At 42.9% G+C, this 25,944-nt stretch overlaps 1 protein-coding gene across 5 annotated transcripts in view; it reads left to right on the top strand.

Moving 5' to 3' along the window:
- SLC20A2 (solute carrier family 20 member 2) overlaps nt 1-25,591 on the top strand; it is a 58,348-nt gene extending 32,757 nt beyond the window's left edge. For 4 of the 5 annotated variants that reach the window (XM_074905438.1, XM_074905439.1, XM_074905440.1 and 1 more), the window contains 7 exons: nt 1,107-1,203; nt 3,181-3,297; nt 4,001-4,204; nt 5,621-6,209; nt 17,188-17,373; nt 18,092-18,176; nt 23,898-25,591. In XM_074905438.1, coding sequence (XP_074761539.1) covers nt 1,107-1,203; nt 3,181-3,297; nt 4,001-4,204; nt 5,621-6,209; nt 17,188-17,373; nt 18,092-18,176; nt 23,898-24,062 — 1,443 coding nt within the window. In that variant the 3' untranslated portion in view covers nt 24,063-25,591. Of the gene's footprint in view, nt 1-1,106; nt 1,204-3,180; nt 3,298-4,000; nt 4,205-5,620; nt 6,210-17,187; nt 17,374-18,091; nt 18,177-18,676; nt 18,762-23,897 lie in introns of all 5 variants that reach the window. The other variant, XM_074905442.1, reaches the window with a different exon arrangement.
- Nucleotides 25,592-25,944: the final 353 nt, after the last annotated feature.

Genomic DNA, 25,944 nt, shown 5'->3' on the forward strand with positions numbered 1-25,944 from the left:
TATAAAATCCACATATTTAAGCATTCAACAGACAGAAAAAGTTCAGGCTAAAGAAATTGTCTTCTGACTGCCATCTGTGCCATTCACAAAGTAGTAAGATCTGTAGAGCTTCTGGCATAAGCAGGTAGTGACTTGAGTTGTGTGCACGCATTAAAAAGAGCAGGTTTTTAGCTTGCAAGCCTGTGGCCTGGTGTAGGGGTTCATGCCCTTGTTGGGGCTGTCTGTGAACAGCAGCTGGCCTTGTAGATACAGCCCGTGCTGCATCATGCTTCGGGACCAGGCCATAGTGCAGGGTGGCTACAGCCTTCCCTTGGCTCCCTTCTATAGCTCATGGCAGCAAGAAACAAAACTGCAACAGCCAGCCCTTAGCTTCGCCAGGCTCTTTGCAAACATGCGAAGCCCCTCAAAAGGCCAAAACCATCTCCTCACAAGGGCTTTTTCTGTGGCTTGCATGGTGCGTTTCTGCTGTGCCATCAGCTGAGCCTTTCCTTGTGAGCACCGAAGGCACAAGACTGCAGCAGGCAGCAGGCACAGCAGCATGCTAAACATTGCATGCCCACTTTCATATATTGTTACCTGTTTAATATGGACAGACACTTAATATTTTAGAGATTTCTGTTAGCTGGTGCAAAGTGTCAGGGTGTCTCAGTCAAAACTGAGAGGTTAGGAATAAGGTTTTGTGATGGATATGTTGCACTGCTTGTAGCCCCACCTCAAAAATATCAAAGCCCTGTCCTGCTCAGCACCCTTCAGTCATGGAGACTCACCCTTCAGTCTCTTGGAGACAAGATAGTAAGAAAACACTTGCAGAAAGAAACCTACCCCCAGGTCACCCAGCGGGTCTGCAGCTGACCTGAAAATACAGCCTGTCTCCCTGGTTCCCATAACGGTGTGAAACTTCCCCAGAATGTTGGTGCTTGGCAGGACCGGTGTTGTGGATTCCAGTGTAACCAGACAGGTCACCATCCTTTCCTCACTATGCACCCAAAAGCTCCACCTGCCTGGCACTGACTTGGGAACACGTTTTCTTCATGGTGGTTCATGCTGACAATAATCTGGTGAAAAGCCGAGCTAATGTTTCTTTTTTTTTTCTGATTTCTGTGCAGGAAGACCCTGTGCCCAACGGTCTCCGTGCACTTCCAGTGTTTTATGCTGCTACCATAGCTATTAACGTGTTTTCCATCATGTACACGGGGGCACCAGGTGAGTGAGCCATCCGCATTGGGAGGCACAGGAGGGATGCTTCCCTGAGTGAGTGATGATGCTCTACCAGTGTGCTGTCAGGTAACTGTTGACACCACACGATTATCTCCTATGTTAGAAGTTAACAAGGGCAAGAGTACATCATACACCTCCCCACATGTTTCTATTTCTGCATGTGTTTTTGTGACTCCCTCCTGATCACTCCAGTTAGTGGGGAAGAGCGCAGCTACAAAAAAAATCTCCCTTTGGAGGGAGGGGAAATATTTTGCTGCCAGCTTTATCTTCATAAATCTGAACACGTGTTGAGCTCTCAAAGGTATTCTAGATAAGTGCATCAAGGACAGAAGATTCAGAGCAGGTGGTAAGAGCGGGTAGGCAGCTTGCAGTCAGTCTAGTGCTATAGCTCCACTGAAATCAGCAGAGTTGCTGTTCTGTCAGATCTGGCACGAAGCCTATTAATTAAATTTATTTCTTTATTTCCTTTCAATGATAAGAAGGCCCAAGACTGTTTATGCGTTGAATGCATCTTCTTTCTTGTGTGCTCTGCATTGCAACTCAGCAGAAGGAAATGACACATGTCATTTTCAGGACTTTATTTATCTTTTTGTATATTTTATGTGCATTTATATGTTTGTGTTTATTTATATTTGAACTTATGTTTATGTTTGTATACTTACATTCACACATTTTATGTTTATATATTTGCATTTATATGTTTATATTTAACTGTACTTAAGCAGTGTACATTTAAACACGCACTTGCAGCAAGAGTTTAGAAAAAAGATGTTCAATGATCTTGATTATTGAAGGCTCTGGTCATTAAATGTTATCTTTAGATTAGATTATTGCCCCAGAGCCATGAACAAGCAGGCAATTGAAGAGAGACTCCTGAACATGCCCCTGAATTAAGAAAGTGGGCTTAGAAAATGATCTTTTTTGAACAGAAATTTGTTTTCTCTAAAACCTGACGCACTAGATGTATTAGATAAATACAGTTGCTAGATTCTACTGCATTAGTGAAATTAATAAAAAGCTTGAGAAGCTCCCAATTTGAGGGTAACATAACTCAACTATTCCTTTTTCTTAAGTCAAATTGGCCATGTATTCAAGATGTTTCACAGTAAATCAGCTGTATAACCAACATTTCCTCATTAGTTGTACTGCAGAAGTAGGTCAGGCCCTCTGCAGTGACTCATTAAGCAAAATAAATGAAATAAGTCCCTTCTCTTTCAGCTTAGCAGTCTCTAAAGTGCATGAATAAAAAGGCGGGACTCCATTTCTGATACTCAGGAAATACATATTTACTTTCTAAGGCCTCTGTCCTGGCAGCATTTACTCACAAGAATGATTTAACCCTGTAGGTTTCAAGATAGGTGTGCATATATGCGTTTGAAAGATCAGAGTCCAAGCTCTTTCTTCATTAAGGGTCTGATCATTTAACTGAACAAGCTCAAGGAGCTCTGTTGGGGGAATACTGACAAGAACATGAGTTATTGACATGATTGCACATTGCAGGACTGAAACCTCAGCTCTCAAGTGTTACATTAAGCTATTATCATAAGCAAATAATGGCTCAGATTAAGCTAAGCATCAGGCTTTATTGACCAGAGCAAAGATCAGGTGAATACTTACCCTAATGGACAACATGGTTTAACATGCATTAATGTATAAAATCACTGCAAACTTGATTTAGCAGCCCTGATGTGGGAGTTTTACCCCTGATTTCTTTGGAAATAAGGTCACAGTGGGGTAACAGAGAATTGGAAGACTAAACCTGCAAATGTTTCCATGTCAGCTAGACCTTTAAACTGCACTACCTGATATATACGTTAAAAATATATGATTGCCTCATTCATGTTGCCTTTGAATAGATTGTGAACACGGGCTTTTCTGCAACAGAATGTTCTTCCACTGATTGAGATAACTAAGTCATGTTAATTTACAGTTTGCTTGTGTTTTATTTCTTTATCGTCACAGTATTGGGACTGGTACTGCCAATGTGGGCCATTGCTCTAATATCAGTCGGCGTATCCTTAGTATTTGCCATCTTAGTCTGGATTTTTGTGTGCCCCTGGATGAAGAGAAAAATAGAAAGTAAGTAGTTGCTTGATGAAATGTGAGTGATGTAAAATCATAGAAAATTTATTTCAGAGCTGGAAATGCCTTTGAGAGGTCACCTAGTCCAGTCCCCACCCACAGGCAGGATGTGCTTAAACTATTCCTCATGTGTTTGTGTAACCTGCTCTTAAAAATCTGCAGTGGTAGAAATTCAAAACCTTGTTAGGCAATCCATTGGAGTGCTCACTTCTTCTAGAGCCTAGCAGAAACAGGAAAATAAATCTTGGAATGTAATCCATTTTATATTTTATTAAGGGAACGTTAAAGAGGAAAAGTCTGGCAGAATGATCATCTTTAAGTGACTTCTTTAACTTTACAGTAAGTTGGGCTGATCACAGCTTTTAGCTTTACAGTGTTCTGTTTGTTTGCTTTGCTACTCACAACAAATGTAGTGTTTAAAATGCAGAGAAAAGTTTTAGATTTCATTAATAAATGAGCAGCTTGGTGTTTTAATTCAGTTACCCACTTTGGTGAATTTTGTAGGAAAAAATAGAGATACTCTAGAATTTTCTGAGATTAATTTAGCAGAGAGAAGTGTTAGAAGTAAATAAAGAATGTGTATGAAACAGAGCCAGGTTATTGTATCCACATTGATCTATGCCATTGATGCAAACAGTGGAAACATAAGCAGCAAGATAGATAGGTTGGGTTTAAAATTACAGTACTGTTATTTCCTTAGGCCGGTTAAAGAAAGATGCTGCACTGTCAAGGATATCAGATGAAAGTCTTGATAAAATTCAAGATGAAGAAACACCAGTCTTCAAAGAGCTTCCTGGTGCCAAAGCATCTGATGAGAGCACGATTCCCCTTACCGGCTCAGTAACAGAAGCTGCTGGAGCATCAGACACTATTGCAAATGGAAGCCATCCACGTGTACCATATGGTAAGAAACTTAAGACAACACAGAGGGTTTATCTTCTCCCTGTTTCATTAGGGTTTCTTAACTGCAAGTAGGTCTCTGTTGTAAATGGTAAATTAGTGTTTGGGATTTCCATCTCTAATCCCTCTTCAGCACTTGTTGGGAAAGATGCTCATTTATAAGTGACATTTTCTAGAGAGGACTTAAAAACAATTACATTTTGTTTAGCTGTATTTCAGTTTTAGAAACAGCTGAAACCAAAAATTACTTTCCTTTTTGCTTTACTTTGTATCCTCAGTGGTGTTTCCATCCTTTTAAGCAGTGGAAAAATACAGGGAACACAAATTGCTGATGTATGAAGGTTAAATTCAGCATAAAGATGATTAACATACTACTACTACAGGAGATGAAAAGATTTGGGCTTTAGCTGACAAACGTATGACCATTTGGAGTGTGTCCACTAGAAAAATCTCATGCATTGTTTTCTGAATGTATATTTATAAGAAGTAGGCTTGTGTGCATAAAGCTCTTTTTATTCTCCCATGTGGTGGGATCACAGCCCCCCCTACTTAGCAGTCTGCTGACTTTGATATCACTTTGCTAACATCTACACAGCCCTGTAATTTGGTTAATAAATGCCTAATATATTCAACTGATTCTTACAAAATCAAGTAAGTCATGACGTGAAGCCCTTTGAATGTGTACTTCCAGTTTAAAAATAGCTAAAACCAATTTTGAATGTTGCACAGCGGAAATCCAGGAAGTCAGGAAATTAAAAAAGATAGTTTCTTCAGAAATGTTGCCTTAGCTGTGACATGTGTCCTACAGGTATGCTAATGTTAAATGTATACAGTGGGATTAATGTCGTGTTCATAGAAATAAGATACGCAAAATGTTGGAATAGCTGAGGAAATATTTCTGCAGAGCTTTTTTTTAAAAGTTATGTAAATATGTCTTAAACATAGGTTCATTTAAAGGGTGACCTCATATTCCTTATGAAATTACAGTAAATCACCTTTCCTGAAATCTTTATTATGCCTATTGACCATAGACAAAACCTCAGAAAAAGTAGAGCTTATTTACAAGAATATATTTACAGTAATTTCTGTAAAATGCCTGTAAAATTCCTTTTCAAAGAACCTGAGGCTTTAACCTTCAAGTATCACCTTTGAATAGCTGTTCCCAAGTGCTATGCTCCAGGTCATGCAGTGTGTCTGGGAGAAACCCAATGCTGGCACAAAGTTCTTTTTGCACAGAAGATGAGCAAGTTTATTTTGCAGTGAATTGAATCTTGGCTTAATCACTGCCTATATTGCAAATTGATCTTCTTTGTCCAGTGCTCTTGGATCGCTACTGTTTTATTGTCTTTCAAAGTGGGAGGGAGGGAGCTTCTGTATTACATTTTGTAGAAATAAGAACTCTAAACCTCTGCCTTTTTAGGAAGGGCATTTTCAATGACGCACACCTCGGTGAAATCACCTGTTTCCAATGGCACCTTCAGCTTCGATGGCCAGATGAGGAGTGATGGCCACGTTTATCACACTGTGCACAAGGACTCAGGTTTATATAAAGACTTGCTCCACAAAATACACCTGGACAGGGCCACCGATGATAGGCCTGCTCAAGAAAACAACTACAAACTGTTACGACGCAACAACAGTTATACTTGTTACACAGCTGCTATTTGTGGCATGCCCGTGCATTCCTCCTTTAAGGCAGCAGATACGTCAACTCCGGAGGACAGTGAGAAGTTAGTGGGAGACACTGTTTCCTACTCCAAGAAGAGAGTTCGCTATGACAGCTACTCCAGCTACTGCAACGCAGTGGCCGAGGCAGAGATTGAGGCGGAGGAAGGTGGGGTGGAGATGAAGTTGGCCTCTGAACTTGCAGATCCTAACAGGCCTCCAGTTGATCCAGTGGAAGAGGATAAGGAAGAGAAAGACACATCTCAGGTCCACCTACTTTTCCACTTCCTCCAGATCTTAACAGCCTGCTTTGGATCCTTTGCCCATGGAGGTAATGATGTCAGGTAAGAAGATGAGATCTCACAAGGTTTGCCAGCTTTACTGGTTGGAAAGCATATTAGTTTCTGCAGGCAGATGTGTTTTGCAGAGCTTGTGACACTGACATCCCTGGTGCTTTCCAGGAGTGCGCTGCTCAGTCTATGGTTTATTTTTTTGTCAGTGGTAACATCTTTTTTTATTTGCTGCTAAATTAATTCAGGTTTAATTTTGGCAAGCTTTGAGGCATTGAGACTCCCCCTGGCATGCCAGCCCCTATAAAAGCCAACAGGACAGTCCCTGCCCTGCAGAGGTCACAGTCTGTTTTAACTGCAAGATTGAAAACCATCAGCAAATGAGAAGTTTAGACTGTTTTTGTCATTAGACAAATTTAATCTCTTGTCACATTGCGAAAAGAGGTGTGTGAAGAATGTCTTAATTTTTTATTGTTGCAGCCCTTACAGACTTCCCTTTGCTGAATCTTTTGCTTGGAGTTTTCTAGGGTTCTAGGACCATGTGAGGCAGTGCATAACTAAATAGCCCAGAAAAATCTAACAAGCCTTAACATCAAAGTCCTACTGAAGTTCATGAACTGCACATACAATTTCTCCAACTGCCACAGTTTTCTTACCAAAATAAAGACCCCTGAGGAGACATGGGCACATTCCTGTGCCCCTGCAGAGAAGGGACATGGGCTATGGCTCATCTCCTAGTGCTCATTTGAGGCCTCCCATCTCCCAGCATAGTTCTGGTACACAGTACTTCCTGATAGGAGTTTTATCCAGAGCTGTCTATCACCATTGAGTTGCTCCTTGAGTTTGGAAGAAGCCGGTGAGTTCATCCTTCAGTCATTTGGCTTAAATCCCATGGTATTAGCATGATTTCCAAGGAACAAATGAAAAGGATCATCTTCCGGGAGTCTTTCTCTCATGTTCATACTGAGTCAGGCAGCTGACAAAATCTTGAAGTTGATCTCAGAAATGTTTATCTGCACTGTTTTGCCCTCTGTCGTCTGGTCAGACCTTTGCAAAATAGTGTCTTTTCACTCACTCATTTGTCAGCCTCTTTCCCTTTGAAGGCTTGGCTCTCTTTTATTCCACAAAGTACAAGACTTTTGACAGAATGACATAGGGTGTAAGCTCAGGTTGGAGTATTTTATATTTTCCTCGTCTGCACTCACATTGCTCATCTGCTTATAATATTGTTTCATCTGCCAGGCCCTACTGCACCTCGCCGTCTTGGTGGCACATGGCTGAAGGGCAATTTGGGTGGTTTTGCTCTGTCCCTGGGAACATAGCATATTTTTAATTCAGGATTTGGCTGGACTGCTTCCCTAGGCCTGGAGCGATCCACTTGGTATTTAGTAGGTGTTCTTTCCTGTATCGTGATAAGGTCCCATGAGAAATCCACTCAGAAGCTGCTTCTCAAAGCAGCAGTCCTTATTTGGGTTGGAGCTGAGGCCATGCCAAGTCCCCTTCCCGCTGAACACTCTCTGTATTAGCCGTGCCCTGCCGGGCCGGTGTCGGTTTCAGCATTTGCGGCAGGGCTTTGCAGTGTTCATAACTTTCATAGTCCTCCTTAGGCATCCAGGCAAACACTGTCCCACTCAGCAAGGAGAACGGTTATTGCTCCTTGCTCCTGTCAACCACCCAATTTAACTCGCAGCTCATCTCCAAAACACTTACAAACATGTCTCTTCCCTCCCTGTCCATCCAGTGTTCTGGGAATTTGGAATAGGACTTTCTGAAGAGCCTTCCTGTCCTTGCTCTTGGTATTATTCCCTTCAATCTGCAGGGATCTGGCTCTAGGAAGGAGTGCAGGGTCCCCTCATCCTCTGGATCGGCGGCGAGTGGTGCAGACCTCTTTCCTCTCAGATGGTCTCTGTTGGTCAGACCTCTGCTCTGAGCACACTGGGCAAGAGCAAAGACCCATGGAGGCTGGTGCCCATGCTCTGCAAAGGGCCAGCAGCAAGTGCTGAGGGGAGCAGAGGAATAAGGACAAACACTGCTGATATTTCTTCTAATATACCTTGGGAAATACCATTGCAGAAAATTCACAGCCTACCCCAGTAGGCGCCCCTACTCCTTTATTCCCAGTAGGTGATGCCTGTACGTACTCCTCAAGATTCACATGTTTATGCAAGCATCACTTGCCTTTTCTGTAGGAGGCAAGGGTAGTAGCGTTCATTAGAAGTGATCTGTAAGGATGCAGTCAGTTCAGAAATCAAATTTGGTGTCGATAGGAGCTGGACAGGATGAAAGGTTTAGACTCTGTGCGGTATGCTTTGTTGCATCTTACAGCCTAATTCTCCCAGATTTCTGCATTTGGATTGGCTTGTTGCCTTGGCAATATCCTTTCCTGAAAATTCATGTTTTTCAGTGTATTGCAGATCTCTATTTCTGTCAGTGATCCTACCATATTTGCCAGCAAGCATGCATTTTTATTAAATGCTGTTTATTCCAAAATCTCTTCCTAAGCTGAATTCATGTAATTGCAAAACTAAAGAACAAGTTAGTTTTGTTTTGTCAAAGCTGGTAGAATTGCAAAATGGTCATGGGTGTAGTATTGGATAGGAACCCATCCTTGCAATTGTACCAAGTTCTAGCTAAGCAATAAAAATTGAAGACCCCTCACCCGAAAAGGTTGAGTAGATAAAACACTTTAGGAGTGCAGTTATCTATCCCGTGGATTACGTAGCAGAGACATTTTGCCAGTCTTTGTCTAGCAGAGCAGAAGACTTCTTACTGGGCTCTTGGCTCCTCTGCATGTTGCATAAAGATCTGCAGAGCTCAAAAGGCAGCGCGTTGTTTTAAAAATAATGCAGTAGAACCTAGCTAGTAGCACGGCTTTCTGTCTATGTTTCCATAAGAAAGCAAGCGTTGGCAATCCATCTTCCACTGAAGGCTGCTGTCTTTCCATCTCCCTCCTTCGTTCACTTTCCTTCTGCTCATTTTAGGTGCTGCTGTCAAGCTACTTCTCTATTTTTTTCTCAGCCTTGAATCCTGTCTAAATCCCGTTTTCCTCTGCATTTGGTTTTAAGATTCTCGCTTACATTTAGGGCAGCACCTCCGTTGTCCACATCTTTTGCTTTGAACTCATCTCTTATATTTTTCTTCCCCATCCTGGAACTCACTCTTGTCCCGTGTTTTCTGTTTATTTTCCATCAGGCTGTTTGCTGGTATTTCTTGAAGGGACACAAGCAAAGAGAGAAAAATGAAAAGCTAATATAAAAATTAAAAACTGCAGGTAGTTAAATGATTAACCTGTTTTGGAGCATATTTAAGCATGAGGCATATAGAACAGGCTGAACCAGGATGCAACTCACAAACACATTATGTAGCAGAGGTGCCTCATATAGTTCAGATAGCATTTTAGTGGGCAAAAAATCATGTGGACATCTCCCTTGTTGCATTGTCCAAGCTCTTCCCCTGGACCTGGAAGGGGTCCGTATTTTTCCTTTGACTGCAGAACTAACTCATAATAAGGGTAGCTAGACCCCAGTTTCTTCCAAGATGATGCTTTTTAGCATCATAACAATACCAGCCATCTTTGCTGTAGGAGCGGATGTTTGTAGCAGTCAGAGATCATGTTTAGGCTGACATCAGCAGGGGTCCTGGCTGGGGCAGTTGTGCATTAAAAGAAACAGGGAGTCATGGTAACTCCTTATTTGGGTGACTGTTTTGTTCAGACCATCCCCTCATGCCCCCCTGCCGCAGAGCTTATATGCGCTGTGTCAAGGATGCTGGAGCCCTTCCAGGGCTGGGACTAACTGAGCTGGGCCGAGAGCCTTGTGACACCATCATGCACATGGGCTGAATGAAATCTAAAGAATTTAAAATCCCGACTAAATGTGTTGGGACAGAACTGCTGAAAAAAATGTTGTTGTTGAACTTAATTAGCGGCGCCAAATGAGCAGGTCTCACTGGCTCAGCACCCGAGCACAAAGGGAGCACGTCAGGTCATTGCAAGGGCAACAGGAGAATAAAAAGGGCAGGATGGAAAAAAAGACCTGGGCCAGGAGCGTGACACAAGGAGAACTGCCAGCTTCCTAAATGCTTGTTTAGAGCCAGATTTCCAGAGAGGCCGGGAGGCTGGGCTTTGCTGGCTGGTGGGAATTATATGCACCTATGGTTGAGTTGGACTGAGCTTATTTTCTGTAAATATAGGTTGGTTCAGCAGGAATTGTGATGATCCAGAACTCAGCACTGCCTACCCGTAATAAATGCAGGTAGCAGGAGAGTTGCTGAAGCTGTAGGGTTTAGGCTGCGTTGCAAAGTCTGGAAGCGTGTCTGAACTAACTGGCTCCCAAAAACAAGGGCAGTTGGGCAGGTTGTTTTGTAAATGGCTAGAGAGACCTGCTAACCCCATAGCTATCTGTGTGCTCAGCACACCAGTGACTGTGGCTGCTTTGCTACTGGGTTGGGAATGAGAAAGCTATGAACAAATGATGTGTCAACCCACAGCCCGTTCAAGCAAACGGGAGGATGAGTTTGTAGACTCAAGCAACCTCTGGAGCTTGTTTTAACTTGAATTCTTGCAATTGAAGTGCGATGACCCACAGAAAGATGCTGTAGGTTGATGTGAGGTTTGCTGATTAAAATTTGCTGTGAAAAAAACCTGAACCTTGTGCTCCTACACACCTGTCTGTGCACGTGTTTAGTCTTGTCTCATACAGATTCCTTCTCCTATAAATGGGTAGACTTTTTTGTCTTTTCCTATCCCCTCTCTCCACCTCAGACCATCATTCCTGCTGTCACAAGAGAAACCTCGGGGATGACAAGAGCCACCTGCCCTGGCTTGTGTGAGCAGGCATCTCTCCTGGGCTCATGGATTCCAGCCATGGAGGAGGGTACTTTATTATTGCGATGGTGGCAGGAGCCGTGATGCTCCAGCTGAACACAGTGATCACAGACCGTGCTGCCCGCTGCGTCTGTGTGTGCCAAGGTGCAGGCAGGACTGAGGTTTAGCTGCTACGTGCTATAGGGAGGAGAAACCTGCTTGCAGACTGAATTCACAGTTGGTTTTGCTGAGTTCCTGCTGCCTAAATTGTTTGAATGTGGCTGCTCTAATTAAATTTCATGTCGAGGACTTTAGGACTACCCTAGCATATTCATACTTAGATACTGTAGGAAAAAGGGGTCATTCGTGTTAGAGTCTGCAGGTAATGACTTATAGATTTATGGCACAAGCTTGACAAAGAATGGCTGGCTTATTATTCGGATTATATAGGCTACATTACTGAAGACAGGATTTAAAACTATTTCAGAGCTATAGTAAAGATGTTTTGGTTTTTTTATATATTGCTACACAGTGGTTTTAGGGAAACTGAACTGCTACTAGATAGAGGATTCATTGTTAAGCAAAGCAGTGCAAGTCAAACTAGGAAGCACCTGCTTGCCCAAAATATGGGGAGAGGAAACTTCTTCTTTCACTTCTCTACAGACTTCACTGGAGATTTAGGTCAGAGCACACGAAGAGCAATGGGACTCACCTTTTCCACTCTTCCTAAAGTAAATGCAATGGGATTAAAGGATGGAAGGGCCAGAACATTGCCAGTATCTCACTGCACACAGAGAGCTTAGTGGGATTCGGTCTCCTGGCTAAATAAGAAGTCTAAAGGAGCTATAATAAGGCTGGATTACAAAATTAGTATTTCTTATTTCCTCCCTGAGAGCTGCAGTCAAAGTCACTTAGAATATTTAGGAAGCTAATCTGTCCATTACAATTACTGAGAGCAGCCTGAAATCTAATCTCTTCCCTTTTCAATAGCAGTCCATCCTGCAAATGCAGCCTGTGTCCCAAGTAGATACGCATCTTCACTTGTGTCCTTCATTGTGCAGGTACGTGGTATCTTTGTTGTGCCACACAGGCAAGCCAGAGAAGAGCAGCAAGAAACAGGGGGCTTCGGTGGGTGCGGGAATCCCTCCCCATCCTGCTGTGAGCAGGGCCAATGTCAGAGTTTGCTGGGGACAGGCAGATGCTGGTGGGCAAAGTCAAGGATGAACCCAACCCTCCAGGGTCCAGGCAGTTGGGGTTTCAGGGCCAGCGTTTACGGGATTCAGTGATGAACTGCAGGAAGAAACATGTAGCCTTCCTGACTCATTAATGCACCCAGAGCTTGCACTTCACAGGGCACAGCTGTGACACACTCACTGCCCTATGGTATACACACTATTTCAGAACTGTCCAATTAGTGGAACTGGGATGAAACTCTCAATAATATGAGATCTCAGGAGCTTAGGACATACTTTTTTCCTGTTGGTACATATCTTCCTTGCACCCTTACTCAACTGGATGATGTCTCCAGGCGTAACTGCAGCACATTCAGAAATATGATCCCACTTATTTTCCCAGTGGAAAGTTTATTTGTGAAATTTTGGGTTGGGAAATAGTCAAATGACTGGGGATTTTGTAATTATATTTGTAATATTGGAAGCCTAATATAGATTTCTCAGATGGCTATTTTGCTCGTCATTCAGTTTTAATCAGTGATAATGTATGCACCAAGCTTCTTTTCACTCAACTAGAAAAAGTGGCTACAGCACAGTCTGCTTTTTCAGGTAGCAGAAAATCAAAGCATGGTCATCAAGTAGTCTGTTGATTGTGGATTATAACAGAAAGCTTATTCACAGTGTAGCATTCAAATACAATTAGATTTTCTTTTTTGAGCAACTCACTACTCCCCTCAAGTAAGAAGTAGCGAGGTAATAGCAGTGTTGCTGGTTTATAAAATATTTAGACAAGTTTGATGGGATTTGGCGATAGAGCATTCAGCTGATGGCATCCTTCCATTATTGAAAAAAACCTTTGATTTTTACCAAAAAAAAAAGGTTGTAGTCCTTGTTCCTCCAGAAAAGGGCCTGGACTTGTGACCCAAAGGTGCCTAAAAATCTCTGCTCGTGTGTGTGTGTGCATGGGATACTGTAATTTCTAAGCCTGTGGAATGTAGGGGAGGGGATGTGACGGTAACACTATCTGTCTCACAGGGGAGAGGAGAAGCCAACTCTATTTATAGTTCAGATTCACTGTCAAATGCTATCTTTCACAACAGCTTTATAAATGGTGCAGGACAGATTCTCAACTGGCACAAATGAGCAGAAAAAGAGAAGTCGTGCCAATTCATGTTAGTCGAGAGAGCTAGGGAAATCATCATGAGAGTCAGACAACACTTCAGAAACACTCAGCAGCACTTCGCTGAACCACTGTGACACGCGTCTGCAAGTACAAGCATTACTGTAGATGGCATTTAATCCTGTATTGCACCTTGGGGGAAGGGAAACAGCCCCTACGCACTGCCCCTGCTACAAAGTCCTTGCCCTGCGAGTAACCGGGGCTGGCGGAGCCCGGCAGAGATGGTGAAAAATACTGGATGTGGAGAATACACTTCATGACAGGTAGACTCAGAGGTTAGGCTTCTTATGCCATAATGTTTTATAAAGTCATCCTAAAATTAACCCGTAATGGCCATCCTCCTGTGCTCAGTGGAAAAATGTATATTAGGTGTGCAAAACTAAAGTAATACCGCAACAGGAGTAGCTTATCTTGGCTTTGAAATGCAATAGCTAAATAATATGGTAGCATACTCAAAAACACTTCAGTTACATAGGAACCTAATGGCATTTTTACATATAGATAGATGTCGATAGGGGTTCAGAGCCCCTGGGTAACCATCTTGGGCTCTTTTTCTCCTCCCTCTAAACTGCCACGAATAAGACTTGGAGCTCCAGCACAAAGGAGAGTTAGTTAAGCCAAGTAAAAGAGCTGCGTGGGAGAGTAAGAGAAAATCGCTTCTTGAAAATAGACTTGTGAAATGAGTCTTAGCCAAATGCATGGGAGACTTGAGGTCTGCTTTCCTGCTAGTCATGTCTTGAGTCAAATAAGATAGAACTGGTGGGAAATACTGTGAAAGCCACATCCCAGTCTAGCCAGCGTCCTCGTGGTTCATCTGTTTAGTCACTCAGCTGTAGGAGACATCTGTTAACTGCAGAAGGTCTCAAAGCAGAGTCTCTTATCTAACAACGCCTTTTTTTGATGCATTGTTTCTCTCTTACTCTACTGTTGGGACTGATTGTCTTCTACCAGTGAACTCTTCCTAGTCTCAAGAATGGTTGATTGCACATGCTCATGGTAGTGTCTCGAAGGTGATGTATGCAGTACCAGGGCTCTTGTTCTTGCGGTTTGTGAGTCAGCCACATTCACTGCGAGCTTTTGGCAGTTTTGTGGAGGGACTTCTTGTAGAGCTTTGTGTTAGCTTCTTCTAGAGCTGTTCTCCCTTGGCACAGGAAGTGTTGATACCACAAGCCCCTGGGACTGGTCCTACTGAACAAATCCAGAAGCTGATGGAGCCCCCTGAAGAGCCATGAGGTTGGTAGATCAGAGCCACTGGCTGTGCACCACTGACAGTTTGCTGGCTGTTGGTAGCCACTTGCAGGTATTCAGGCTGGGAGATGGTGCCCCTAGGAGCTGAACATTTTAAGTCACACTGAATGTGATTTACAGGAAGAGGAGAAATGTCTCTCTGGTGTAGATAACCAGTGGTGCAGCTACCCACAAATGAAAATGCAGTTAGTTGCCGTTTTGCTTTTCCAAGCATATATGGATACAGTGCTCTTCTTCTTTCTTTTCCTACAGGGAAGATATATCAGAAGTGCTGCCTCTGTGGGCGTCAGTGATCAGGGGTCTCCTCTGAGGCTGAGCATAAGTCAGCAGAGTTTTGTCTTGCCTTCCATTGCCACAAATAAGAAAATAACCTTTTCTTCGCGGATTAAACTGAGTTGATTTACAGTGGTGTTAGCATTTGCAAATAATTAAAACTGGATTTTGGTACAAAAGAGCACAGTTTGCTGCTGTAGTTTTTGAAGCCTTTTCTGTCTTCCCATTTACATTAGGACTGACAAATATCCATCCATAATCTCTTCAGAACAGTCAGGGATCAGGGGCTAGGCTTGCTTCAAATATACCTGTTATTTTCAACAGGGAGGTTTACTCCATGTCATACAGGGGTATATGAAGGGATGTTCAGTTTTCCTTTTATTCATCTGATCAATGTTTTAGCTGCTTTTATCCACCCTTCTGCATCTATCAGTTGAAGGTACGGTGGATCACCTTTCTTTCTCTATACACAATACAGCATTTAAATGTGCAAGTAACTTAATCCACACCTGAAAACACTGACAAAGAAGTTGCAGGTCGATTTATAAGTATTAGAAATGCTTTGATCAAGAATCTCCTCTTCCTTGAAGGTAAAATAATTCTTGCATTTAGGCACTAAAGAATTTACACATACCATTCTTTCACTCAGTGCAAAAACTCAACAAATTAAATGCATACTCAGGCAGAGTATCAGATCAGAATTTTGAAGTATTTTTGTTAGTGGAAATCACTCTTTATTTAAAGTGTATTTAATTCTTCATCATACTACCCAGTGTCTTCAAATCCACTGGATTTTATTATCCATGTTAGCTCATTAATTTATTTCCAGTGTCTTCCTCAAAATCCGTAAGAATTATTCATTCCTTCTTACATCAAAGAGCATTTTAAAGTATTTTTGTTTGCCTCGCAGCTTGAATGTTGTTGTGTATGTTTATGGGGGAAAATTCCTTCCTAGTTGCTTTGCTCCAGGACTGCTTCTCAGGGTTCAGAGCTCGATTTCTCAAGGACCAGAAGAAAGGAGGAGGGTCTCATGTTGCTTAGATGTGCTGATCTTTGCAATGCTGAGGACCCTTGTCTCTTGGCAATTAGCACTCAGCCCCTAGCACCTTGTATCTGGTAAAGATGGCATTCAAGTAAATTATTAACTGTTGGTTACAGTAGCTTGGTTTGCACAACATTTGACATTAAAACTGGCCCTTACTCCATCTGTGTGCTTTGGAGCGAGACCAGAAACTAAATTTATCCGGTCCTGGCTGCAGGGTGAGCATAGCTGCCGGTCCTGCCTGCAGCGCTCACAGTGACCCGCTCTCCTTATCAGTTTACAAAGAGGAGAGCTTCCTGTTGGTTTTCAAACTTTTTGAATTATATTGGACAGGTTTGTTCTGCTCTTCTCATGATTATTTAGACATAAGTGCAGTTCTGCCTCTACTCTTATATTTTTTAGTTGTAGATAAATGCTGCTCGGCAGGGCAAGCAGCTACTCAGTTTAGCAAAACAGCTACAAGAAAAAAGGGATGTCGAAGTTCTTATCTGCTTTTTAGTATTTAAAACCTCTAAAGTAACTGGATACCAGCTTTCAAGCTTTTCTTCTAACTCTCAGGTGTAGAAACTTGATACTTTTAAAGAATAGAGTCAGAAGTCTCACTCCAGGCACTGCAGACTCCAGCCACCAATATCGGGTGACCTGCATTAGGAGTGGGGACTTCAGTGTTGCTGACTTTCAGTATTTTTCTAGGTAGCAGCAGGAGGGTAGCAAAAAGGGCTTATGCCAGCTCTGCGTCACCAAGGAGTCCTCTCTGATCCGGTCCAACTAGCTCTACAGCACATTTGAAGAGGACTAAGTCACCTTCCCGGCTGCTTTCTGATCATATCTCCAAATGTTACAGTTTGTTAGACCAGTTTATATTTGTATCTTCTTGAATGCAATGGTAATTCTGTTAATTAATTTTCCTCTTTGACAAAAAGAGCTAATTTAATACCTGAATTTTAAAGATGCAGAGCTCCTGAATTGTTAAATTTTGAGATAATTTCAGCACAGTACTGAAAATACTGGGTTTTGTCCCAGAACAGACATAATGAGGTATTACTAACTGACATTTCAGGAAACAATTTGTGAAAGAGAAATTCCTTTCAGCATTCACTGTAGTTATCAGTGATGAAGTGACAACTGAAAAAGCAACATGATAAGAGTTCCCTGCTTCAGCCTTTCCAAGCAAGAAAGGGTGTTCCCTGTAGGGTCAAGCCAGAGCAGTACTGCATGCACAATGAAGAAAAATCACACAGAAGATAAGTGACTTCTTTCAAGGCAATTATCTGCCTTTTTTTAACTTGGGCAATATTTTTCTGTTTCTCCAGCAATGCAATTGGTCCCCTCGTTGCGCTCTGGCTTATCTATGAGCAAGGTGGTGTAATGCAAGAAGCATCAACTCCCGTCTGGCTGCTGTTTTATGGAGGTGTTGGGATCTGTGTGGGTCTCTGGGTCTGGGGTAGAAGAGTTATCCAGACCATGGGTAAAGACCTCACTCCAATTACACCGTCAAGGTAGGTGCACAGTTGTCATTACAGTTGTGTGAACTTTGTGTGTGAACCTATCTGAGAAATTGCTGCTCCAGTATTTTGTTTGTAATGCTGTTTGCTGGATTTGCCGTGCTTTGATTTTAATGATAACCTGGCTTCGACTTCGCCATCTTTCAAAAAAATGAAAGAAAAAAAGAGGAAAAGGAGAGAAAGAAAGAAAGAATGAGGAAGAGAAAGAAAGAGAGAAAGGAAAAAAGATAATCCTCTAAACTAATACTGAATGCATTTGAGGCATAGAGGTCTACGTGAACAGAGTCTTCTGCCGATGACCTAATTAACGTGGCAGAAGGTGCATTTGGAAATGACAAGATTACAGTGGCTTTCCCATTGTGCTTCAAACTATTAAAACCATATGTATTCATTACAGTAATTTTCATCCTTAATGCTTACTCGACCTCTGCTGGTGCTTAACTGAATTACTAATTAGGCGTGATTCACCACAGCGTAGAGTAGTGAAAGTCCCTGATGCAGTGAGCCGCGCAGCCGGGTTACTACAGATGACTAGCCTGTGCCGTTCCCATTATTCAGCCCTTCCTTGTTTTCTTAACTTATTCCTATGACAAAAATCAGTTGGAGATAAACAGTCGAAAGAAGAAACGGGTAAGACTTTGGCACGCTGCATGGTATCAGTCCAAGCTGATGCAAAGAGTGATTGTGAAGTGTTTTCTTATGCTTCCTGCAGTGGATTCACTATTGAGTTGGCTTCGGCGTTCACAGTTGTGGTAGCTTCCAATGTTGGACTTCCTGTCAGTACTACACACTGCAAGGTATGCCTTTGCCCAGCGACTGCAGTCAAGGCAGTCTGGACTGTTCATCTTAAAATTGTGCCGCTCGAGCCAGCGGATAATGGCACGGTGAGGGGAAAGCAGCCGCTCATGGAGGACAGTTAGGTGGAGGTGTGTCAGCGCGTCTCAGTCGTGCCAGCGACACTGGAAAATAATCAGGCTTCCAAAAAGCACATTGGAGTTGTCGCAGTAAAGTCACTGCAGTCAGGCACAGTGTAAATTCCATAGCTGTGGTTAAAGAAAAACAGCACTTACAAAAATGTGACTTCAATTTCAAAGCAAATGATTACAAGGAAGAACCTGGTTTCCTCCAATGGTGCCATTTGAACCTGGCCGGGTAGCATTTCTCCCTTGTTCAGAGGCTGCGCACCATTCATCATTTATACTTCACTTTCTTGATAAATGCATGGCATGGGATTTCCTGCATATAACTCTTTTACTACAGGTTTTCCATCTGTCTTTTTTTTTTTATTTCTTCACAGTGGATTTTGCATTGAAGTAATGTGTGCGCTAACGGTACTTGTAGCCTCAAATGTGGGTATTCCAATAAGCTCCACCCATTGCAAGGTATTGGAGTTTGCAGTGATCGCATCAGTAAATCACATCACTAGGACAAACCATAACAAAATACAAGAGATACCAATTGTTGCAGATTGCCTTCACTATGTGATGAGCTGTGCAGACAGTGATCGCAAAATAATGAGGACTTTTAAAGCCAGTACGACTAAGCAAAGTCAGCGTTATAAGTAATTGCACAAAAGTCTGGAACATCTTTCACCCTTACCTGATCGTATTGAACTAATATAGACATATTAAAGTAATGTAGACTTGTAGTTTGTGTGATCCTGTTTACATGTATCTTAGAGCCACCTGTATGAAAAACACTGCTACATCATTAAGCTAATACTTTAATGTCTCTCTTCTCTTAAACCAACTTGTCCTCACTTTTGTGCATTATAATACAGAATCAGGACCTTGTAATTAGTTCTTTGAACAGCATTGTTGGCCTTTTTTTAAAAAAAAAAAAAAAAAAGAGACCAGTTTGAAGTATAGATATAGGCTGGGTAATGAGCAGAATTTTATTTTGTCACATGACATGCTGTGTGAGAAGACATTTATATTGCTTGTAGGCAACAGGGAGCATGTGGACATTTACATTGCTAGAAGAACATAGTGGGAATTTGAAATTTTGTTCCCCAGAAAATTCCCGAGTCAAATATCCCATCTTTCTTTCCTTTGCTTCCTCATGGACTCCCAAGCTCCTTGAAATTCAGAGCTGTCTGTATCCCTCACCCTCTGGCAGGGCATGGGGAAGCCCCTCCAAAATCAGAGACCCCAGAATGGCAAAGCCCCTCTGCTTTGGGACATACCACCAAGCCCTACAAGAGCCAGATCCTGTAGGATTTGCTACTCAAAGGTACCCTGGGGACCTTTGAGACCTTCCAGCTCTGGCTGGGGCTGGGCCAGGCAAGTTTTCAGGGCTAACTGGTCCACAGCATGGCAGGCAGGCTGGCAAGAAGCCGGGCATCCTTGCCTGTGACATTGACCTGGTTTCCAGTGAAAGAGTCAATGAAATCCACACATCCTGCAGAATGCCCCAAGTTAGTTCAATTAGCCTTTTTCTGGTGAAAACCATTCCTTCAGAAAGCCTTCCTCTATTGCAAAATCATTTCTTTCTTCTGCTTTAGAGGTCTCTTGAGAAGCAGCCAAGGCTGAGCTGCTCTGAAAGGCTGTTCAGATTTCCTGGCGTTGGTCAAACTCTGGTTCCTCTGAATCAAGCAGGGAGGGGAAAAATAATAATGTGATCCACTTCTAAAAATGCTAGCTTGAAACCACCTCCCTTTAAGCTGACTGGTATATCAAAAGCATGAGGAAGAATTTGCCAGGGAGAATAATACAGCTTTGATTATCCCAGTTGCGTGCCTGAAGCACTTCTAGCTAACCATCGTAAAAGAGAAAATACACTTTAGTGCAGACAAATAGACCAAATTTTAAAAGAAAATGTCTTGGAAGCCATAAGCTAATGAGAGGGCAGCATTAGGAGGTATTCATTGACTCAAGGCAGTTAAAAGCTTGGTCTTTTCTAACTGCAGAGCAAAATAATTATTTTTAAAAAATACTTCCATAAAAGCAGTTAATATGGTTAGTCTGTGTCTGCTCCTTCTAGTTTGCTGTATCTCATTAGATGGATCATTCTTAATGGGAAGATCCACTTCACAATAGGATTAGACTGTTCCAGGATGTCACATAATTATAACTGACTCTGCGTTTCAGCAAAATGAGATCCTGAGTTGAACGATCCTAAGTGATTAACACAAGATAAAGCAAGCACTTGTAACAGATGTATTCCTTGTTTTCTTCAAGGGCCCACTGAAGGAGTAAAAGAACTATTATATATCATTTACTCCGTGGGAAAATGCCTCTCTGAAAATGCTGTCAGCCGTTGAGGCAGAAATGCCTTCTTAAAAATCAGCAGAAAAATTATTTTGCCCTAGAAATCAGAAAGAAAATGGTGAGCCTAGTCCTAAGTCTCTAGCATCAGAGAGAGGAGAATTACTATTCTCCTCAACATTTGCTCCACAGCAAAATAGAATTTGCTAAAGTGGGAGCCCTACCGAAGGGGTGCCAGTCAACTGAATGTGCAGCTGCTAGATAAACCGGTGGGAAAGAAGGAACAGCATGAAACACCTTAGGTGGAGAGAGACATTTTTGATGTGAGACAATAGACTATAATGAAGAATGGAGACCAAGTATGAAGGTAAGCTCTGAGCAGCAGTTTTCAGTCTTGGAGCAGACCTTGGTGACAAACTGGAGATGGGTAGCAGGAAGAAGAGCATTAGCTTCTGAGAAAGATTCGTCAAGCCCTCTCGTATCAGGAGACCTAAATCAGAGGCTTTGGTCTACATGAGGTAGACACTGCCTGATATGCCTGTTCTAAATATACAGCCCAGCAGTTTTTCCACGCTTGGTGCCTGCTGAGAGCCTGAACTGCACCTTTGTCCTTGCTATGAGTCAAAGGGGAAAGTCCCTATGAAAGCCTCCAAGTCAAGAGGGTCTGAGGGAAAGATCTAACCTTTTGAGCCTCAAAGGAACTTTGTGAGTCTGAACACGGTAGCCACGTTGCTCTGCTTTCACCCCTTCAACCTCCCTTAGAACTTAGCACTGAAAAGCTGGTGTGGTGTGAATGCATACCTTGCCTTTCTGCTGCCCAGGTAGGCAAACGATTATATTGAATCATCCACATAGTGCCTGTTACGTATTCTAAGATATGAGATGTAGAAATAAACAGGCACTTCTCAGCTGTAACAGATTGAACGTGTTCACATACGGATAAAATTAAGTGCAGGAATTAAATGCTTTTTCTGTGCAAAAGCGACTTTGCTGAGGTCACACTGTCAGCTCCATTTTGCTATTATGATTTTATGGTTTTGAAAAATGTTCTGTGTTGCTATGATGGAATTGTAATGTTCTGTGTGTTATTATGATATGCCATTGCACAGGAACAAGAGAGCCAAAAGCATTTCTGCAATGCTTTAGGCAGAGCATACTGAAGGCAAACTGCACTGGTTTCAAACCAATCTCAAAGTAGATATCATCTGAAATTCTGCAGACGGTGTAGTGTCCCTACACTCAAGTTTTAGCTACTCTTCTAACCTCTAGTCCATCAAAATCACTATTAATAAACTAAACTTTAATAATGTTTAAGACAGATTACCAATGCCATCATTGCTGATACCTTTTAAATTTCAGGAAGGACTCAGAGATTATCGTACGTAGACTGCAGACTCGCTCAATAAGCAATGCTTCTTGTTGCAAGCATGACAGACGGATGCTAAGGATGCGCAAAATGTAAAGCAGAGCCTAACAGCTGAGCTGCTGAAAAACCAAACACTGTTTCCTCGGGTTAACGCTTTGATGTAGTTGGAAGTGTGGGGTTCCTCTTATCTGGGCACCTCTTAAATACACTTATACCTCCTAGAGAATAGCATATTGTCCACTCAAGGGGTATGCAGATTAAATATTACCCAACAGATTTTGTTATTGCTTAAATATTATCTAAGAGATTTCCTCATTGGATCAAGCTTTTGACCAAGGCCTTTTCAGTCCTAGAATATCAAGTTTAGTTTTTCCTTGTTCTGTCACAGGCACTTTTATGAGTCTTATTTCCTTAGAGTTACAGGGTCTTCCACAAATAACCCTTTTCTCCAAAAGGAAATGTGAAGCAGTAGTTAGAAGTTAAATAGGTGTTAACAAAAGATGCTGATTCGATATCCCAGTCCTATCTCTCCCTGATTCTCTGTCCTTCCAGCATCTTTTGTTTTCCTGGCTCTGCACGTGGGGAGCAGCCCATCTGCCGAGCTATAGGCAGGGATTGATACTCCTGTTCAGAAAACAAGCACGGAAGAGGAGGCAGAGATGGCATTTCAGGGAGCACAAGCCTAGCTGTCTCTTGGAGTTTCCTTTCCTTCAAAACAGGATATTTCTTCCTTATTTCTTGCTGCTTTACCATGTGCTTTGAATAGACTTGCACTGATTTACACGTTTTTGTTAATGGCCCGGAGGGCCACTTCCAGGGCAGAAAGAAAACACAGCATTTCTGAAGTTTTTGCATCATTTCTTACCAGAAATGTTTTTCTCAATCCAGTTCTTTCTTAAAAAAATAATACACCTGAGCTTATTAACTGAAAACACATTTGAAAGAAGAAAAGGTTGTAGCTTTGCTCAGGCTGCAGTGTGTTTTGTCTTCAAAAACACTGACCTACCCAGCTGCCCTGGTAGCAGTGCCTTCAAAGGATATTTTGGTCATTTATCCATTCCCCACCTGAAGCCAGACCTCCTGATGTCTGTGCCGTTTGCATGCCCCAGAGCATCAAGCTGATGTCTTTGTCTGCAGAGAGAATTTTAGCTCTGGATGCTTTGCTTGGTTGGCTGGTCCAGAAGGGCTGGTTTTCCTCGGAGGGTTTGGACTGATGAGTTTGATGTAGGGCAGCTGTACGGGATCTAACCTCACGCTGGCTGTCTGACCCCTGCCAAGTTACCACTGCTGTTATAGGGTGGGGTCAGCACTTACATTGGTCTTGCTGCCCTGTTTATAGCTCACAGGATTGAAATATATAGGTGCTGTTTGGAGGCAGCTCTGTATACCAGGCAATAAGCTGCAGAGGTTCAGCAGCTGCTGGGTGAACGGGCAGGACATCCCAAACCAGCAAGAGGACAGGCAGGTGGGACGGGAACCATACTAGCTATCCCGACCTGTCCCATGACACCCTCTCCAGGAGACACTTAAAAACAATTTTTCATGATTTAGTCCACAGTCTGGACAGACTTGGTGGACGCTTGCCCTCTCCCTTACAGACCGAGTCAGGCGCTGGGTAGGTAGAGGGCTGCTTCAGATGCACTGACAGTTGATCTGAAAGCTAGCAGAACAGAGAAAAACCCACAAGCGTATTTATTTTTTTGGCTGACCCCAAGACCCATGAAAAACAATAGATCATTGAAAAATAAAGGTTAAATCACCCTGGAATTGTTGTTCTCCCATCACCCCACCAGAACAGAGCCATCGTCATCATCATCAGGGGCTCCTTTATCTCAGAGCATCGCTTGGTATCAGCTGACTGGCATTGGTGTGGCCGTGGGCATGTTACGGGCGCTCGGACCTACCCCTCACATCTTGTCTCCCTCTCTCTTCCCCGCACTCCCAAGGTTGGCTCTGTGGTGGCCGTGGGCTGGATCCGTTCCAAGAAAGCCGTCGACTGGCGCCTTTTCCGCAACATCTTCCTGGCGTGGTTTGTGACTGTGCCGGTGGCCGGCTTGTTCAGCGCTGGGGTGATGGCGCTGCTGATGTACGGGATCCTGCCTTATGTCTGAAAAGCCTCCTCTGCTGGGAAAAGGGGAAATGGCCAAGCTACTACCGAGGGGAGAAGCGTTCCTGTGAAACAACCAGTCAGAGAGGATCCATCTTCCATATCTAACTTCTTATCTACTGTACATAACAATGTGTCATATTGGTGACATGGTGATGTGGTGCCATTTCTTATATATTAAAGAAATATATATGCATATAGTAGGTAACAATACCTAAGTTATATTATCAGTGGGGTGAAAATAATTGCCTAGAATTTAATATTTAGTAAAATTTGTACATAGTGTATCATTTTGGTGGCAATTTTTTAATCTTTTGAAGAAGAGTATGGATTAGGAAATGTTTCTTGTCCATTTGATATAAGAAGAAGCGAGGTACAGGACTGCATAACACATGAATTTTTTTAAAGCTATTAAGATACTGGAACAAAATAAAATGTGCAGAAGTGCTTTTCATAAAATAACTTTGTTCATATCATATTGATCTTTGTGTATCATAGCGTGATGGTTATGGCTGTGTACATACTTACAAGCAGTAACTTTTAAATGGTGCATTTCCCTTATATATTTTGGATAAGAAAGTTTAGGAAGTACCAAAGAAGCAGGGGAATAGCTTGCTGATAATAAGTTGTTGTCTACACGTGTGGGCGTGTGTTGTGTATTCCCACCTCTAATTCAACGTTGTTTTCACCAAGCTCCCACCAGCAAGGCTGGGACAATACTGTTCATGTCTTAATGTAAGTTAAAAAAAAAAAAAGCACACAAAAAAGTTAGTTCTTGTTACTCAGTAGGCAGACCACAGTTCTCCACATTAGCTGATAGTAGGCTGACATCATTTTGTGGGTTGAATTTGAAGTATCTCACTTCTCACCTTCTACCTTTCCCCTTCAGGTCTCAGCTCCCAGTTGCCCTGCTGTCAATTCCAGCAGGAGAACAGACTGTCAGTCTCCCCTTTTTCTGTCCATCCAGCCACAACCACATACTCTCAGGTACAGGAGACGGACCGTGGGGTCCTGTTCTGACCCCCACGTACAAAAGAGAATGGCAGCAGCAGGTAGGAAATGGGCTTAGCCCTGTTTTTGTGGTTGAAGGTATGGGCGCCTGCAGGAGTGCTGACCCACGCAGGGGCTGGCGTGAGGAGCACAGCAAGGATGCGAGCAGATGCCGGGTCCCCCCCCCAGCAAGTCCCATCCCATGCTGCAGCCCACCATGCTGCCAACTGCGAGGAGGAGATGGGAACCTGGCCCTGGTGGATGGAGGTTGTGTGCTAACCAGCATTTGGGAGGAGATTTTTTCATGGCAGCTCAGGGGGAAATGGCTAGCTACATCCCCTACGTGGCTTTGGAAAGCACATTTGGGTGAAGCTTACTGTTTCATGGGTGGGAGACAAAGGGCAAGAGGTGCCCAGAGGAGGTTGGGAATCTATTACTGTTTAAATGCTGCTAATATTTTGATAAAACGTTCTTGGTACTCCATTGTGACTTTTCCATTGGTCATTCATACTAAATTTATAATAAAAAGATAAACAGCCCCTATCACTGTTTGGCTCTTGGATTTTTCGAGCATTACTCAGCCACACCAGCCGTAATGGGAAGGCTCCACAGGCAGCTAAAACTTACTTTTTGGCATCTGCTGCCTTTTGTTCTTTGTCCACTGGGGTCGGCAGGGATGAAATCACGCTCTGTGCGGCGCTGACAAAACCTTCTTTTTCTTCCTGGCCATCCCAGCAGCCCCAGTGTCCAGCTCTCGCTCTGCCCAGGGCTTGGCTCATGGGTGTCTCCTCAGTGAGGTTTGGGAGCTCAAGAGTTGCTTTGGATGTGTTCTCCGGGCACTCGCTGGCACTGACTGCCCCCCTAACCCTAACCCTCCTTTCTGGGGCTCTGTAAGC

This window comes from Athene noctua, chromosome 4, assembly GCF_965140245.1.
Source record: "Athene noctua chromosome 4, bAthNoc1.hap1.1, whole genome shotgun sequence".
NCBI classification, from domain to species: domain Eukaryota; kingdom Metazoa; phylum Chordata; class Aves; order Strigiformes; family Strigidae; genus Athene; species Athene noctua.